The sequence below is a fragment of the Scardinius erythrophthalmus genome (assembly GCF_964197995.2).
Source record: "Scardinius erythrophthalmus genome assembly, chromosome: 9".
NCBI classification, from domain to species: Eukaryota; Metazoa; Chordata; class Actinopteri; order Cypriniformes; family Leuciscidae; genus Scardinius; species Scardinius erythrophthalmus.
The window spans coordinates 32,097,146-32,115,723 of NC_138229.1; the positions used below are offsets into that span (position 1 = coordinate 32,097,146).

Sequence of the window (18,578 nt, forward strand, 5' to 3'; positions counted from 1 at the left end):
TTAAAGCTTACCCAACACCGGACAGTGGTCTCTGTAAAAAGCGCCTCCTTTGGCATCTTGCACACATTTCAAATCAGACTAAAAAAAAAAAACAGAACAAGACAATTATGAGAGATTTGTTCAAACTGTTTTGTGTGCCTAACAAATTCCTAAAGTCTAAACAGTCTCAATGATACAGTAGTCTATGCTTCATCCTCTTTATCCAAATCTAATTAATAATTCCAGTGGCAGATGGCTGCGCACACCCTACGGATATATTGCAATAACAGACAAAAGCCGTAGCCCGACTGCAAAGAGATTGGCTGGAATTCAGACGTCGCAGAAAGTCGAACAGCCAATGAATGGGTAGCCTCTCACTTCAATAACTGAGTCACGCTTTACGCAGGCCACTCCCATTGCTCTCTTTGCCTTTGGTCTTCATGTTGATTCTCGCTCTCTTGTGAAGAGACAGAAAGGGGACAGATTTCTTTTATCATGCAGATAGCTCACCCAGCTGCCCCTCACAATGCCTGCCCCGCACATGGCTCTTATAAAGAAGCCCAGCTTATGGGATGCTGGTCTGTGTGTGGTGCATTGTGCGCGCAGGGGGGTGGGGGGTGGGTAGCAACACAAAAGCCAGTTAACTGCAGTCTTTCGTATATGTGTATAGCGATGGGGGTGGCTCACCATGCCCTCGAATCCCACTCGGTAGAGGTTCTTGGCCCCGTTGTCCCAGAGGACGTAGGCTGCGCTGTGGGGGCTGGCAGCACTCCAGTCCTGGATCTCTGTCACCTGAAACAGAGGAGGATGGTAAAAAAAAGAGCAAAGAGAAGAGGAAGTCATGCAGACGACAAGAAATTCAAAGAGTTACTAAATATCCCTCACTTCAGTCACATGACTAAAGCAGTCTAAATTCTGATTAATGCAACTAACAAACACATTATTCAATAGAAAAAAGGTTGAAACAATGGATATCCCAATATAGACATTGTGTGAAACTATAAAATTACAAAAAAAAAAAAAATGCCACTGAATGGTAATTGTATGCTTATTTTAAGCAGCTTGTCTTTGACTTGACTTTAAAGTCGCAATGAAATGGAAGTAGCAACAGATTTTTTCTTCCGTATTGTGATGGGAATAGTATAGGTGGGAGGACTTGGTTTGTTGACTGGATTTCGAGATGTGGTCGCCGCGTGCAAAAGTGGAGGCAGATGAACATGAGTTTGAGAGGCAATTTAAGCAGACTAAATGAGTGGAGAAGTCCTGCAGGAATGGTGAGAGAACATTTATGCTTGGTATGTTTTTCATCTTTAAACCAAACTTGGTAGCCTGGAAATCCAAACCCAAATCTGAAAGATTAAGGGTTTGGCATCGACTAATGACAATCGCCCAGCTCGAGGGGCGGCACCAAGCATGCATTTGAAAATCTCACTGCACGCAATTGGATAACACTACGACCAATCACAACAAGCCCCATACGCTTAGCTACCAGCGGAGCTAACTGGTAGATTAGACTCTTGCCGTATCTGGTCGTCAAAACAGCAAAAACGTCCTTCTTGCAAAGGAAGGATTTGAGCGCCGTCTTCTGTTCCACTTTTAGATAAAAAGCCAAGTCTAACTCGTTCATTGTAGCGGCCAAAGCTGTTTCAAACAACTGGTGTTCATCCATAGCATCTTCCAATGTTTACTAATGACTTTGATGTCACAGCGCCGTCGTCATCTGTTTAGCTCGCCTCTATCAGATAACCCGATGTGATTGGTGCAGCTCGGATACTAGGGCATATTTAATGAGCATCATTACTCAACGCCAGAGTAACTCGCTAAGCAATTTCAATTTGTGCTCTCGCGAGAACTCCAGGATTTCCAGGGTACATACTTGGGTCTTCAGCCGAAAAAGTAAATCATGTCTGGCTAGTGCGCTTCCCATTATGTTTCCTCATTAGGTCAGTAGGCGGAGAGTAGATGGTCTTTTGTGGATGTTCGAACATTCGACCACATGAGCGTTTACACTACGAAAGCAATCCGGTCAGATGCGTTTTCAACTTCCTCTGGAAGTGCTCAAAAGTTGACAAACTCAAAAAGTTTTAGAGCCCTTTTACACCTGTATTTAGCATCATTCACTTGTGACCGGATTGAAGAAAATGCTTCTTAAAGGCCCACTGAAGTGCCTTGGAATGCGCAGCTTTGAATGATGTGTTGACGTAATTTCCACTGAAACAGGAAGCTAAGGCGGGACATATTGAATGGCTCCTCCCGTTTTCAAATAGCCAATAGCGTTTAGTTTACCTCACAGACTGCAAGTCATACTTGACAGCACCATTGAAGCAAATCCGAGCGCTGATGATATGTTGGATTCAATAGTAGCGGTAATAAATATAAATAATAAATTAACCAACGTACAGCATTAACGGTATAAAACTCGAGCATTTGAGCAACCAAACATGCATCTCCTGTGACGTGTCAACGGTTGCTTTGGCCAGGTGGTGTTTATAGCATAGGGGGCGGAGCTTTAGATTCTAGAGAGCATTTGATTGGACAGAAAATCTGATAAGAAGCTGAAGTCTGCGGTGATGTCATAAAAAACCATGATCCATTTTAGCGTAAGTGAGAGACTAAGTTTTGAATGCTTATATCTCCTAAATGCGAATTTTGTCATTGTTTTGGAACACACCAGCTTATTCATAACCTTAAGGCTAACATATTCATACTTAAAGCTAAATTTTGATTTCAGGGGGGCTTTAATACAAGGTGTAAACAGGGCCTAAGATGATCCATAACACACATTTAGAAAAGAGACTGTGAATTTTCATTTCCTGCAGACTTTAAGCAGTGAGCTTAAAACAACAGCAAGCCCAACTTGCCTCAAATGCCAGTTGTGTTTAATGATCCAGTGTCAAACATGCTAAGATTTCCTCCACAATAATGTACCATATGAAACTTCAGTCACAGAATCCAACAAATAAATAAATAAAACATTAGAATAGTCTGATTCGCAATTTGTCTTATGCAATTTGCAAGCCCTTCTTGACCATACAAAGCATTTCAACAGCTATGAGTTTGAAATATTATGTAATGGTAAAAAAAGCTAAAAATAACAAAAACACTAAACAAGCAGAGTTTCACCACCAGTAAATGTTTCCACCACCAGACATGGCATTCAGCGTGCCAATCGCAGTGACAGAAATGCTGCTCTAATTACAAATGGTGAAGTAGGCTTGAAGAAGGCTCTCGCTTTAAAGGAAGTGTGTTTGAGAGCACTCTTTAAATACATTTAACTGGAGTGGCCTGAAATATCTGATAATCCAAAAACCAAACAAATAGTTGACTTACACAGTACTTTTTTGAGAGTGTCATTACTCTAGGTGGAAAATATGCCATTAAAAATATCAATGTTGAACTTATGGGAAATATTACAGAGCAGCAAAAGGCATCATGGTCCTAAAAAAAGTTAAGTACACTAAATTACACAAAAATGGTTTCCTACTGGGACAATGTGTACAAAGTAAGGCTGCCCTGAAAAAAAAAAAAACCTCCACAGGCATTGGCGAAGTCATGCAGTCTGACAGAAAAATTAAAGGGGTCATATAATGGTACATGCACTTTTACAAGTTGATTGTACTGAAATGTGTGTTGGAGGTGCCTGTACACAACCATCATAAAATGATAAAAATCCATCCAGTGGTTTTTTTTTTTTTTTAAATCTCCTTATATGTTTTACCCTCTCTGAAATCAAGCTGTTCGATTTTGTGACGTCACAAAATTGGCGCCCCTCCCACGATTGTTGATTGACAGAAGCGTTTCAACACAGACCCGCCCTCGCTCGTGAGAGAGCTGTCTGTCATCATAGTCTATGAGCAGAATGGCGTCTGCGATTGTGGTGTTCTGTTCTTGGGTGTAATAAGGAACACAGCAGTCATTTTGATGTTCCTAAATCCGAACAGCTGAAGACACAGTGGCTGAGTTTTGTTTTTGAAGGGAATATGCCCAAAGCATTGACGTGGGGATTCCCCACGATCAACATCAATGCTTTCATGTTTGCACGGATCATTTCACACCAGACAGCTTTACAAACGAGAAAAAAAGGATCGGTACCAACGTGTTCCTGCTGAACCTCCAGAAGTGAGTGTAATGTTTTATTAACCTTTATATTAATATTTATATTAATATTTGCAAATCGCTTGCACGCTTCAAGATGAATGCGTCTAAGGTTTACACTCAGGGTACATTACGGCATGTTTTCTATGTACGACGTTCTCAATATAATTCATAATCCCACGTTTATAATGAACAGCGCGTGGTTATTGTGTTATTATTTCAAACGGTGTACGCACAGAACAGAGGGGCGGGGTGAGCAAAGCTCATTATCATTTAAAGACACATGCACTTAAACGGCGTGCTGAAAACAGAGCTGTTTTTGACCAGGTAAAATGAGTGTTTTCTTACAATACTAATGAGAATTTTTAATTAAAGTATATTACAAACTTTTCATTTAGACCCTAAAGAATCATATTAGCTTGTACAAAAATGGCATTATATGACCCCTTTAACAGTTGGTCCATGTGGTAGTTTTGTTGGACAGGAAATCCAAACCTTGGCCTTTCATTCATCGACATCAAACATGGCATATCATTTGAAAAATGTTAGCAGCCATTTTGAAATGGCTGCTTGCTCTAACATTAATGTTAGCCTAGATAAAACAGCGCTATTATTAGGCGATATACATGAAAAATCTTCAGTCGGAGGCAACACTAGTACAAATACATTTTAAAAAGTGCTGCTCTCTAATTGGGCTTTGCAGGTTCGTCAATAAGCAAAAGAGAGCAATAGAGCACTAAATTATTACAATGAAAACTCAAAACGCACCTAACACTAGAATACAGCTAGGAAAGAGGTTACTGAAAAAACTTAAAGGGGTCATGAATTGAGAAATCAAATTTCCCTTGATCTTTTGACATATAAGAGGTCATGTACAATAAAATATCCTGCAAGTTTCAGAACTCAAAACTTGCTCGCTAGTCGAAAAACAGCTTTTATTGAAGCCAAGCTTGTAAAACGATTCATTTTGGATTTTGTCACATTAAGTCATAGAGCGACAAAAGACTGCCTCAGCAGAAGATCAATGCCTATGTCAGTAACACACTGTTCGTTTGTTTGCTTCATTTTACTGCAGATTGGTTTTTAAACGAGAGTTTGACGCAGGCTTTTCAGAGAGACTGAAAAGAAAAGATGATGCAGTGCCAACAACATTGGATTTAAGAGTAATGGCGCAACACACAAGTGCGATCAACAGTGTTTTTACCATGTGTCACTTTTGCTTTGTCTAATACAGATTGTTTGATATGTATTGAGTATTTATACCAGGGGTCACCAAACTTTTTTCTCTGGGGGCCACATTATCGTTCCTGACTGTGATGGGGGGCCGGGGCCGCGGCCGGGTCAGCTATATAACATAGAATTGTATGACCCAGACCAAAATGACCACCAGCAGGCCTCATTGTGTAGTAGAGATTACTAGCCTGGCACAGCCATCCCCACTACTATATCCACACTACTATATCAACACTTGATTCCTGGCACATATTTGTTTATCTTTACTAGTGGTTTGCAAAAGTTGTAATCGAGTCTTCACACTTTGTTTTATTTAAAGTTATTCTTCACAAATATTCGTTGGTCCACTGTTCTTTGAAAACTCTGCACTCTCTTTTAGGGGTCGAACAGTACACAGAAGTCACGGTTCGGTTCATACCTCGGTTCAGACATCACGGTTGCGTACAATGAAGGGAAAAGCAAAACAAAAATGCAGAAGGCTTGTGCATGTCTCAGGCTGGACCACCAAAAGAAAAATAAATGTCTTAAGGCGGGCGTACACGGTGCGAGTTCGGACCAGGATCGGACACTCGGGAGGTCGTGAGATATTGCACACGTTGCGAGTCAGTTTAACTGATAATCGCGTCAATGCAGCTGGTACACGGCACGACTGTCCTGTACGAATTTTATCCCGAGCCGGCAGCAATCACGTGAGCTTTCGCGCTAAACACAGAGACCGTCAATATTGCATGCAGGCAAAGCTTCAGATAGAAAAAATGACAGAAATATGTGTGCAAATGATTTGTTGTAAAGCAGAGAACAGTAGCCATTCAACATAAAAACTAGAGAGAGAGAGAGAATTATTATTTTTATTTTATTATTTTTATTTAATATTATTATTATTATTTTCTGTAGTACAATGTTCAAAATAATTTTCTATGCTGTTTTGATGCGTTGGCAATACAATTGTATTTTTGTCATGCCAATAAAGCTTTATTGAATTGAACAGAATTGAATTGAGAGAAGTGTGTGTGTGTGTGTGTGTGTGTGTGTGTGTGTTTGTGTGTGTATGAGAGTGTGAGAGAGACAGTAGTGATGCGCGGGTCGTCTCATAACCCGCGGGCCCCGCGGGTAGCCCGCGGGTCGGGTTGGGGCGGGTTGGGGCGGGTAAAGAAATTGTCACTTTATTTGCGGGGCGGGTTGGGGCGGGTCATTAAAAACAAAATAAAATAAAAATCCATATATGTTGCATGCAATGTCCAGCCTATATTAAATATTTGGGAATATCAATCTAATCATATTTTAGTAGGTTCTTTGATAAGGCCGTAGCAATGCAACTTGCGTGATTTCCCCAAACCTTTGGCGTCACGTGACACAGCTCGCGCAAAGCAGCTCCCGCCGCCAGCCACAACAACAAAGACGGAGAAATAAAAGTGAAGATGGAAGATGAGGTGCGGGAGAAATTGAGGTCGGGATTTTACATAATTAAAGAAAAAAAGGTGAATGATGAATTAGATGAATACAAACGCTGCTTTGTAAATATTGAAAATGTTTAAATCATTATCTTAATATGACCTGATTTATGGTTCATATTCAGAAACGTCTGTTATTGCCAGTTGGCGATGTTTCCAAGCACTTTCAGGCTGAAATAAAGGCTGTTTTCATTTACATTACAATGCCTAATATGTCTATTTAATGGTCGCGGGTGCGGGGCAGGGCGGGTTGTAAAAATAGATACAGTGGTGCGGGGCGGGCTGGGGCGGGCCAAATAATTTCATAAAAGCGGGACCCGCGGGTTGGAAAAAAAGCCGACCCGCGCATCACTAAGAGACAGTGTATGCGCACGCTGTATGGTTGCTGCCACTGAGGTATAGCCCCACGTGGTTGTGTATAATTTGCAAATAGGGGACAGCTGGTGAAAATCGGGCCGACTCCCCGAATTTTTTAAACATGTTTAAAGATGATCGGGAGGTCGGGGAGGTGCTTATAACGTGCTCGGCTCGGCTCGTAATTCCTCTCACACGCTGCGAGCCGCGACCATGCGAGCATCACCGATTCCACTCGATTTCTCCCGAGTGAAAAAAATCATCTGCGAGCTCGTAAAAACAGCAAAAATCGCACCGTGTACGCCCGCCTTTAAGCCTTGTATTTTTTTTTTTAAATAAGTTTTATTAATAAAGTAAAGGCATAGAACCAGTTTATTTGTAGTGCACTCACTGACAATAGTTTTATATTAGTTCATTAATTCAATTAATAAAAATACCTTGATATGTTTGGTAATTGTACCTGAATTAATTGAAAATTAATCTGCTACATTTCAGATTAATATATTTGTTTTCCTTAAAAATGTAATTAACAGTAACTTAAAACACTTTGCAGTTTGAATGATGTCCTGCATAAACTAAATGATGGAGTATGTTTTTATGTTTCCACTGTTCGATCGTGGCCGCGCCCCACACACACACACACACACACACACACACACAAATATAAGTAAACACTTTACGACTTTTCGATCGCGCCCACACCTCTCTCTCAACATATTCCAGCATTGCAATCTTTACACCGCAGCCTGCTTCAGAGCTTCAGAGCTAAGGCGGAGCTACAGATTAGGTGTCCCTAAGAATCCGCGTATCTAACAGTAGTTCCGCATTACATTAATTAAATTGCACGCAAGTTTTATTTATTTTTATACCGTGTATTCTCTGTGTAAATGTATGCACCAAACTGTGACGCCCGTACCATGACGTACCGTCCATGACGACTTTTGGGAATTGCCTCATAGGGCCGGTTCAAGTAGTGGGGGGCAGAGGGGCTGGGGGGCCAGTCAAAGGGGGGTGGCGGGCCTGAGTCGGCCCGCGGGCCTTAGTTTGGTGACCCCTGATTTATACTGTAGCGCCACAGTTAAACTGAATATTGTGATAGTTGTAATTTGCTGTTCATTCCTTTACTTCGTCATTTACGGGGTTAATGCGTTGGATTTTCGGATACGGTAGAAAGCAATGTAGAGAATGCTGCTTTTGCTATTGTTATGATCGAAGCCATTCGCTGAAATCCTGAATAAAACCTTCAGTGAGTGACATCTGTTTTGTCATCAGTAAGACATTACAACATGTTTAATTTTATCATCTGGCGTCCAAAACTACCTTGTAACCAATCACATCAACGTGTGATCGTCAACGAGTGGATCTCTGAGCGGCTGTGAGTGAGTGGAGGCGGGGCTAATTTGCATATTCATAGAACCGTGTATACTAAATGAGGCAAGGGTGTGGAGTTACATTCAAGCTATTTTAAGGCATGACATTTTTTCAAAGAAAAAACATTTAAATATGTCATTTCGGTGATCAGAGAAGAGTTTTAAGGGATAAAATGATTGACTACAGGGGGGCTTTAAAGCTAATGTAGGCAATTTCGGAGTGGCTAGCAATAGCAAGCTAGCTTTGAAAGCATAAGATCCCACCCTCCCTTCAGAGTCTCCAAAGCCACACCTTCTTAAAAACACATTAAGCATTCATCTTCAAAGCGTTACGAGACAAGAGAAGGCGTTAAATTCCTAAAGGAGTAAAAACATTGCAATAATAATGAACGTAAACCACTTACAGAGCTCTGACATGGACACCTGACTGCTGCAGATTTTTCAGCGTTGATAGTGTTGACATAAAAAAGGCATAAATCCAAGTCTGAGGACATGAGCAGCTCCGGGTAGAAAAGTCACGGGTTGCCATCTCAGAATTACGGTTATAACATGGCGTGAACAGCATAATTGATGTTTTGGTTCATGAGGAACTGTAAAAGACCGCCTATGTTTGTTTTTGCGCTCTGTGGCTGTATGTCTACAACTCTGCATATATGACGTGTGATGTCTGCGCGAGCAGGTGCGCGGTGGTATGGAAATACATATGTTGACAGGCAGGTAGGACATCATATCACTGCCTTCAGACTGAATGCAACGACTGGACAAAACGTTTTTGGGTCCTGAGACTTCCATCGAAGATATATGTACATGTTTTTATAATTTAGACCACTTCTATTATTGATTGCTATCAGGATGTGAAGAGAGCGTAAATTATTATAACAATATATAAAGAATATAAAGTTGTTTAAACTTTATTTGCCACAAACAAGACTTACAAAGCATATGCAACACGCATAAATGTTTCATATTGTTGGTAAATGTTTTAACTATGTAACGAGATACATTTCAACATCGGGCATTTTCAAAACAATTCCACGCGTGCAATGACAGGGACATTGATAATTATTTAATATGCAAAACTGTTACCCCATCATAGCAGTGGGCGTTTACTTCCAAGTCTTGAACGTGATGCCCATCAAAACGGAGTGTTAGAAAGAAAGGATCAAAAACAGGATAGAAAATAGCTTATTACTTCTAAATTAGGATGTTTTTGGTATAAAAATCTTAATAACATCATAACTGGACCTCAGAGATCATTACAAAATAAAAATAAATGCAGTTCATGACCCCTTTAAAATCATGTACCAATAAATGTACCATTTTAAAATGCTTTTAAAACACTTTTTAAATGTCTTTTAAATGCCATGGTTTAAAAGTCAGGTATCAATGGCTTCACATCAAAAGTGGCAATAACACACTGGGTGTTTAGTTGGCCATTGAGAGGGATTTCAACAACTCTCCAGTTCAACCCTATATTTGCACTTGTAGTATATTTTAAATCATTAGGCCAGATTTATCTTTTTATATATATAAATAGTTTAAGTAATGACTAGTGTGTGAAATTGAAAAAAAAAAAAAAAACGTAACTTCATGTTACTGCTCATATATGATGAATCTTTTATGCTATATGGTTTAAGTTGCTTTGGATAATCACATCTGCTAAATAAATGTAGATTATTAATGTAACAGGCTTGTATTGGCACCATCTCATTTTGCTTCAACGAACATGCATGAGCACAACACACAGTGTCTATACTTGATAGAGGGAATGTTTTTCATCTAATAAATGATGAGTCAAGAAGGGTGAGCATAGCTCAACATGTTGAGGCATTACCTTCCCTCTTCTTCCATTCCCGCCATCCTGATCCTCCCACTGCCAATCCACTCCCCGCACCACCCGTCCTCCTGCGAAGATGCCCCGGGCCGTGATCTTCTTTGACTTGCGACGAGATTCCAAAAGAACTCTGTGCAAAAACATACAAGAGTGTTACAAAGCAAATGGCAAGAGGACAGAAGTTATGCGTTGGAACATTAGAACATACGTTTTGCTCCTAGTTAGAGGTGGAGAAGTAACTTCGGTACTAACACTTTCTATGAAGGCAATGTTCTAATGGCTAATGTTTGAATTAGAGGTCATGAATGGTAATTTTGATTTGTTAAAATCTCTATCTCCTCAGCCATTTGCATGGTTTTGCTAGTATGTAAAATTAAAAAAAAGATTAAAAAAACAACAACTTTGTATTAATAGTTTTGGTGTTTTTTCCCATTATTTTATTACAGGAATCATTGTTCATTATTTTCAATAACAAGTAAACAACTTAAATGTATAATGAGCACATCTTCATGATTTCTTAACATTAGCTTTAGGAAAATTGCATCCCATGTTTTCACTTTCCTTAAAGCCATCAATGATGCATTTATATAGGTTGGTAACTGTATTATCACTCACAATAATTATTTATAAGAACACAACACGGCTATTAACAACAATGTGTTCACTTATTTGACAGAAATAAATCTGAATTACTAAAAAGTCATTGTAACTAATATAATAACATTAAAGCAATGATGGTTGCAACTTTATAAAAACATTCATGAAATCATACAACTGACTAATTAATACTTATAAATCAGTGTATAATGGATTATGAGCATACGCACTGAACAAAGCAAAAGCATGACTTAATATAGTTATAAATGTAACTATAACGGTTCTTACAATGCAGTACAGGTCTTAATGAGTCTTTATAAATATATTTATAGAATAGTAATACTTGTTTATAAATAAGTATCAATAAGAGCTATAATTCATTATAAGCATGGTCTTCATAGAAAGCGTTAACGTAACTTCTTGCTTCCACTGTCGGATTGTCATTATATTGTTCAACTCGATTTCCTTTAACCTCTGATGTCTCCTGAAAGCTGCAATGCACCCAGAATGAAAAGTCCTGGATAATGTTTAACATCTCTTATTGTTTCTGTTTCTACAAGAGAACTTGTCTGCCATCTGGAAGTTGCCCCATGCTGAACCACAGCAGACCGTCTCGGGTTCTCTAGCTTTGCTGACATGTTCATTTCTAAAATGGCAATATTGTCGGCGTCGATAGCCTCGTGGTTAGCGTGCCGACATATACAGTCGTGCTCAGAATTAATCATACCCCTGGTAAATATTATCAAAAATGGCTGTAAAAAATAAATCTGCATCGTTTATCCTTTTGATCTTTCATTCAAAAATCGAACCTTTCATTGAAGTAAAAGAATTGAAAGTGGGGGGGGGGGAAATCACATTATGAATAGGGATGTCAACGATTAATCGACGATCGATTAATTGTCGATAATACATTTAATCGATAGAACTTATCGATCATCGATTAAGCAGGTTTTTATGCGCGTGCGTGCTGCTCAACCGCGAAACATGTAAAGCGAGCGCGCCGGAGTTATGTTTGGGACCATTTTAAACCTTCATCATCATGTAAGTTTGCGTGTGCATTCGCAGCCTTTTGTTTTGTTCAAATGTAAGTTGTAATACTGTTTATTTTGTGTATGCCTATCTATATCTGATTTATCTCATATTGGATGCATTTGGTTAAGAACACTGTAGTAAAGCGTCAGCTTCAGCGCGCGCAGCTCAAACGGCAGTGCACGACTAATAATGACTGTATTGGGACTGTAATATTACATAACATTATAAAGAGAACAATACTGTAATAAAACATTGTGAATTATTTGGGTTTAGTTGCCGTGTCGCGTTGCTCCAGGAAGAGCGCGTCCACAACATGAGTAGTTCTGAATGAATGGCACGTAACTTAGTTCAAGTTCACTTGTGCATGAATTTGCTACTGTCATTTTGTGCAGATATAATTTGTAATATTATGTTTATTTTAAATATATCTGATTAATCTCATATAGGATGCGTTTCTTTTAGATAAATAACGTGCTAGCAAAGTGCTCCAGTTTAACGGTAGCAGATTCATTCAGCGCGTGCAGTTGTTCCAGGAAGAGCGCGTCCACAACAGTCACACATTCTAGCGCATATGAGGCGGCGTTGGTGACGCGTTGTATTAGTAGTTATATTTGATTATTAAATAATTAATTTAATTATCAATCACATCGAAACATTTTACAATCCTAGCCCTTTATTTATATTTAAAACCATTCTAATTGATTTGGTGAGGAACATTAGCATTTGCAGACCCTGTCATGCTGTTGGCCACATGCCACTGCAGTTGATGCATATCGCAGTATTAAGGCTAACGATTAATCGATTAATTGATCGTTAATTTAAACGACGATCGATCATGGGAATTTGTGAAAATTGACATCCCTAATTATGAAATAAATGTTTTTCTCCAAAACACGTTGGCCACAATTATTCATACGCTTTTATTAAATACCTTTTTGCAATCTCCTTTTGCCAAGATAACAGCTCTGAGTCTTCTCCTATAATGCCTGATGAGTTTGGAGAACACCTGACAAGAGATCAGAGACCATTCCTCCATACAGAATCTCTCCAGATCCTTCAGATTCCCAGATCCATGTTGCTTCTTCTCTTCAGTTCACTCCACTCATCAGGTCAGGGAACTGGGATGGTCATGGCAGAAGCTACATTTTGTGCTCAGTTAACCATTTTTGTGTCGTTTTTGATTTTTGTTTTGGATCGTTGTCCTGATGGAAGATCCAACCACGGCCCATTATAAGATTTCTAGCAGAGGCCGTCAGGTTTTGATTTTTTTATCTTAATTGATATTTGATAGAATCCACGATGCCATGTATCTGAATAAGAAGTCCAGGACCTCCAGCAGAAAAATAGGCCCACAACATATAAGATCCAATGGTATATTAAATTGTACACATGGGGTACTTTTTATCCTTGTGTGCACCAAACCCATCTAGCGTGTTTGCTGCCAAAAAGCTCTATTTTTTAGTTTCATCTGACCGCAGAACCCTGTGCCGTTTGAAGTTCAAGTCTTGTCTGACAACTGAATATGCTGGAGTTTGTTTTTGGATGAGCGAGGAGCATTTTTCTTGAAACCCTCCCAAACAACATGTGGGGATGTAGGGGTTGTTTGATTTTTTTTAATAGGCTTTCTGACCCCAAGACTCAACTAATCTCTGCAATTCTCCATCTGTGACCCTTGGAGAGTCTTGGCCACTCAAACTTTCCTCCTCACCATCCATTAAGACAGTATAGACACACGTCCTCTTCCTGGCAGATTCGTAACATCTTCAGTTGATTATAACTTCTTAATTATTGCCCTGATGGTCAAAATGTGGATTTTCAATTCTTTAGCTATTTTCTTACAGCCACTCTCTATTTTGTGAAGCTCAACAATCTTTTGCTGCGCATCAGAACTATATTCTTTGGTTTTTGTGACGGATGATTAAGGGAATTTGGCCTTTGTGCTTCCTCATATTTAAACTCCTGTGAAACAAGAAGTCATAGCTGGACAATTTCATGTTCCTAGTCACCCTGGTGTGCTAAAAAAGGTAAATATTAATGGGAATATACTTCAGAGATATTTTATTCCTAAAAAATTCTAGGGGTATGAATAATTGTGGCCAACGTGTTTTGGAGAAAAACATTTATTTCATAATGTGATTTCCCCCCCACTTTCAATTCTTTTATTTCAATGAAAGGTTCGATTTTTGCCAATTTTTTGAATGAAAGATCAAAAGGATAAACGATGCAGATTTATTTTTTACAGCCATTTTTGATCATATTTACCAGGGGTATGATTAATTCTGAGCACGACTGTAGCGCAACTCTCCGGCGACCCGAGTTCGATTCCCAGCTCGAGGTCCTTTATATATGGGCCATTCTACAGAATTGGTGCAAACTGCTGTCCCACAAACAAAAAACACATTTAAATAGAATTTAAGTATTACAATTTTAGATGTTTACAAAGACCCTTCTATTAGCCCATCTATTGAATCCCACAATAATAATTAAAATATCAGTAAGCTTAATATATATATTAAATCATAATTTTTGGGGTACTTTCAATTGGGAGGTGGCTGTCCTGAACCCTAACCCCTAAATTTCAAATTGTGAAAATGATATTGAAATGTTTTTTTTTTTTTTATTGTTGTTTTTAAAAAAATATCTTTTTGATTTCTTTTAAAAAGTGAAGTAAAAAAAAAAACATTTCTTTTATATTTTGTTTAAATCATGAAACTTTATGTAAAAAAAATGTGTCCTGCATTTTCATGTCACCACCGAAACAGTGTGTGTTTTAGTCCATTGGCTGAGACTGATTTTAACCACACCCCTAGTTTTTTTATCAGGAAATATTACTGTGTATATACTGCTTTAGTATATGTGGAATATTAAAGGGATAGTTCACCCAAAAATGAAAATTGTCATCTACTCGCCTTCATATTGTTCAAAACCTGTATGAGTTTCTTTCTTCTGTTGAAAACAAAAGATGATATTTTGAAGAATGTTACCAGATAGTTGACCATAGCAATTGACTTCCATAGTAATTATTTTTCCTACTATGGAAGTCAAAGCTCCCATCAACTGTTTGATTATCAACATTCTTCAAAATACCTTCTTTTGTGTTTGTTCAACATAAGAAAATAACTCGGAACAACTTGAGGGCGAGCAAATGATGACAATATTTTAATTTTGGGGTGAACTATCCCTTTAAGATCATCTGCATCTTTAAAGCAGCTGGAAACCACAGCATGAGAGAGCAGCTGCCAAGGGAAACTCCCTGCAAAAAGGCCTGGCTTCACTACTGTCTTTGTGTGTTGTACTTAGCCATTCTCACGAGGGGAATAGAGGCACACTTAGTTGAAAGGAGACCAGCTGTTGAGCTGACCTATTGTTTCTTTGAGCTCGTGTTGAGGGCAGTTATGGATGACCGACACGAGAGACGTCTAAACAACTGCTAGACTTCTTAATAGCCTTACCATATGGAGACACTGAAAGAGACGTTACTCAAGCCATTCAAAAGGAATAGATGGCAACTCTAGGAACAAAACAGCAGCTCAAATTTCTAGATTCAATGCGCAAAAAAAAAGCTAGGCTATTCCTGGCAGCCTGTAAATAAAGGCCCGGGTATACTTCATTTTCAGCGTTACGCTTCGTCTTGTGCACAGTCGTGTCCACACAGGTTTTAAACTATAGGAGACTCAACCGCGGATGAGCGTGAATGGACGAGTTCGACACATGCGCAGTACAACTGCTCTTCTGTACTCTACAAGTCATCAGAGGGCAGCATTGAGTCATGTCATTTACTGGATAGGACATTCGCTTGGAAGGATAGAAGAAGAAAAGTACCGCCATTGCAAGCAAAGTCTAGAAAAACAAAAACAAAAACAATGGAAAAGGATATGCTGTGTCACCTGTGGCTAAAAAAAAGTTGTGTACTTGAACTTAAGTGTTTTTGACTTGCTCTTGCTTGACTTTTGCTCCTGTTTATGCCTTGCTCTTGAAGAAGGCTAGTTATTTTACCATACGTGACAGTATCGCTAACTGTTCCTCTAAGTTGTTGACAAATCTCTTCATCCGCCCGGACGAGGAGAAGAGCTTTAGTTTCGGTATCACTCCAATTTGAAGACATTTGTAAACATATACAGGTTTATACTGGTAATGTTGCAACTTCCCTTACTGGTAGATTGCCGGAACAAATTTACCTGTATATTTGAAAAGGTCCTGTTCACACATGATCTGTTACCGCTAATTGACAAGTTAAGACTGTATGTGTGAAAGGGGGTCTTATATATATATATATATAGGCTGTCTGTTTCATTAACGTTAATCAAACAACTGTGGTACCATGGGAATTTATTTTTTCTATAGATATTTGGGTTTGACTTGGTGTGTGCCGAATTTTGGTGTCATTACCAGGGATTTTAAGGTATGGTTTCTAGGTGATTTTGTTTTGGAAACTTCAAAAAACTTTAACTCGATTTTCAAAAAAAATTTACTTTCCTGACTCATCGTCTTCAAACGGGTGTAGCGCAGTCATTTTTTGTCTACCAAATCATAGGCTACATCAATTTGAAGGTTTCTTAATAGAGAATGTGAAAATAACAATAACTAAGTTGCTCATTACGACTCATTTTGCCAGCACGGGTCACAAATACAATGATAGAAGAGAAGAAAACAGTGTTAATGTCAATATTTATGACATGTTGACTGTCTGACTTCTTAACACTTTTAGATTCCCTCTTGTAATTTAACCAAGGAAAATGTGTAGCAGAAGAGTTAATAAAGTGTTTTTTTCATATATCTTTCATAAATTAAAATTAATTTTGGCCATTTGTATCTAGTCTGGAAAAAAATAAATAATGGAATTGTAAAATTGTTAAAAGCCAATGTCATAGAGAGTGATAAATGCTATTTAAACCAATTATTCGCATTTCTAAAAACATGCACCATACTGTATTCTACTATTTTCTACTACTGTATTCTACTACCACCTCGGTGGAAATGTAGAGATGATTTATTTTGAACATTTGTTTAAAATTTAAAAGTTTACTTGTTCAAACAGTCTACTAACGCAGTCTGATCCAACTTTTGCATTTTTTCGAGCTTACCGGTTGAATTTGGAAACGTGACAAACCAAACTTCATTCACTAGCCTCTCTGGATACCTCGTATCCCAGTTACATGCACCATAACAGCAACTTTTTTACCATAATGTTGGGAATTTGCCAAAAAAATGAGGTATGTCGCAGACAAACAAAATGGTGGATAACAACAAGAATGATCCATGAAGCAATTTGATTGGCTAGTAATTTACCTGTCATTAGGTTAGATGTGAATTAAATTGCTTTTATACAACAGCTGACAAGTAATTAATATAGAGTAGGCTAACTTTTGTATCACACAAAAACTGCAGTGAATGTCAAAGGAAAAGCATTTCATGTCATAACATGAAAATTCAATCGGCTGGAGCAAGAGGAAACATAAGAACTAGCTAAAAAATGAACAAACAAGCATGGAAGACACCAGGGATTGGTTGTTCAAATGACGTTTGACTGGAGTTCGGTTATCCAATTGGATCAAATCTAGAAAATGTAGAGATTTCAAAAGAAAACTGGGATTCTGAAATAGGATAGGACCACAAAATCGAGTCTTGATCAAACAACCTTCAGTCGGTAGAAGAGATTTTAATGTGAAGTCAGACACTTTAGTATGTGTCACTCAAAACTTTTTGGGAGGATATTAGGGATACCATCATTGATTCAGGATGGACATTGGGAACAAAATGTAATAAAACTTTAAAATTGGTGAAATAATACAACATTTGCATTTTCACTTGATTTCTTTAACTTTGACTGTAGATAAAGTAGGCCATCCATGAAGCCTTTCAGCAGAGTAAAGAAAAAAAAAATGTTGTCCCCATAAAATGATACATGTATGTATCTGGACCAGGGTGATGCTATCTAATGTTGCTTAGTAAAAATGTGCAAAAGCAAGATGCGTTATCTGATCCTGGATAGCAAAACTTGTGATTTCCAAATCTGGATTATTCTTCTCCAGAGACTTGTATTACAACTGGGCGCAGGTAGACATGACAGTGCAATGTCCCTCAAGTCAAAACCAACTAAATCAAGACCAGTGGGCCGGCTTTAACGTCATGCACTATCCAACTGAGACCTAAGGTAGCTTGCATTTAGATTGTTGACACACACTCCGACCAATGATGCAAACTGGTCTGTGCCACCAATTAAAAGTTGGTGGTCCCACTGAAATCCTGTCGTACCTGTCGCTGCGCAACACAGCCCATAACTGAAGAAAATGTTGCATGCTGGGTCTGCAACTGTCCAGAGAAGCTCCCTCATCCACAGAGGGAATAATGTCAATGAGTGAAGACCACAGGGAGGAAAGCCACACTCACCTCTCACTGCCCGGGGTGGTGATGCGGTAGAACCTGTGGCGCAGATGGTGTTTGTCACCATGGTAACAGGTGGTGCAGAGGTCATAGTTGGTGCACTCTGCGCATTTCCACCGGATCCCGATGATGGGCTGCTGCCGACAGGTGTCACACATGGTGCCGTCGTGCTTGATTCCTGTAACATCGCAATTACACGCATATGACCAGGGAGTTGACTTCCACCTGCATTTGTAATCTGGATTACAT

General features: G+C 38.9%; 1 protein-coding gene across 3 annotated transcripts in view; it reads right to left on the reverse strand.

The window, feature by feature from the left end:
- Nucleotides 1–18,578, reverse strand: part of mib1 (MIB E3 ubiquitin protein ligase 1) — a 76,206-nt gene that overhangs the window by 55,423 nt on the left and 2,205 nt on the right. For all 3 annotated transcript variants that reach the window (XM_081374414.1, XM_081374416.1, XM_081374415.1), the window contains exons 2-5: nt 18,336–18,507; nt 10,317–10,446; nt 667–771; nt 12–78 (exon numbers count right to left, since the gene is read on the reverse strand). In XM_081374414.1, the coding sequence (XP_081230540.1) occupies nt 12–78; nt 667–771; nt 10,317–10,446; nt 18,336–18,507 (474 nt within the window). The remainder of the gene's footprint in view (nt 1–11; nt 79–666; nt 772–10,316; nt 10,447–18,335; nt 18,508–18,578) is intronic.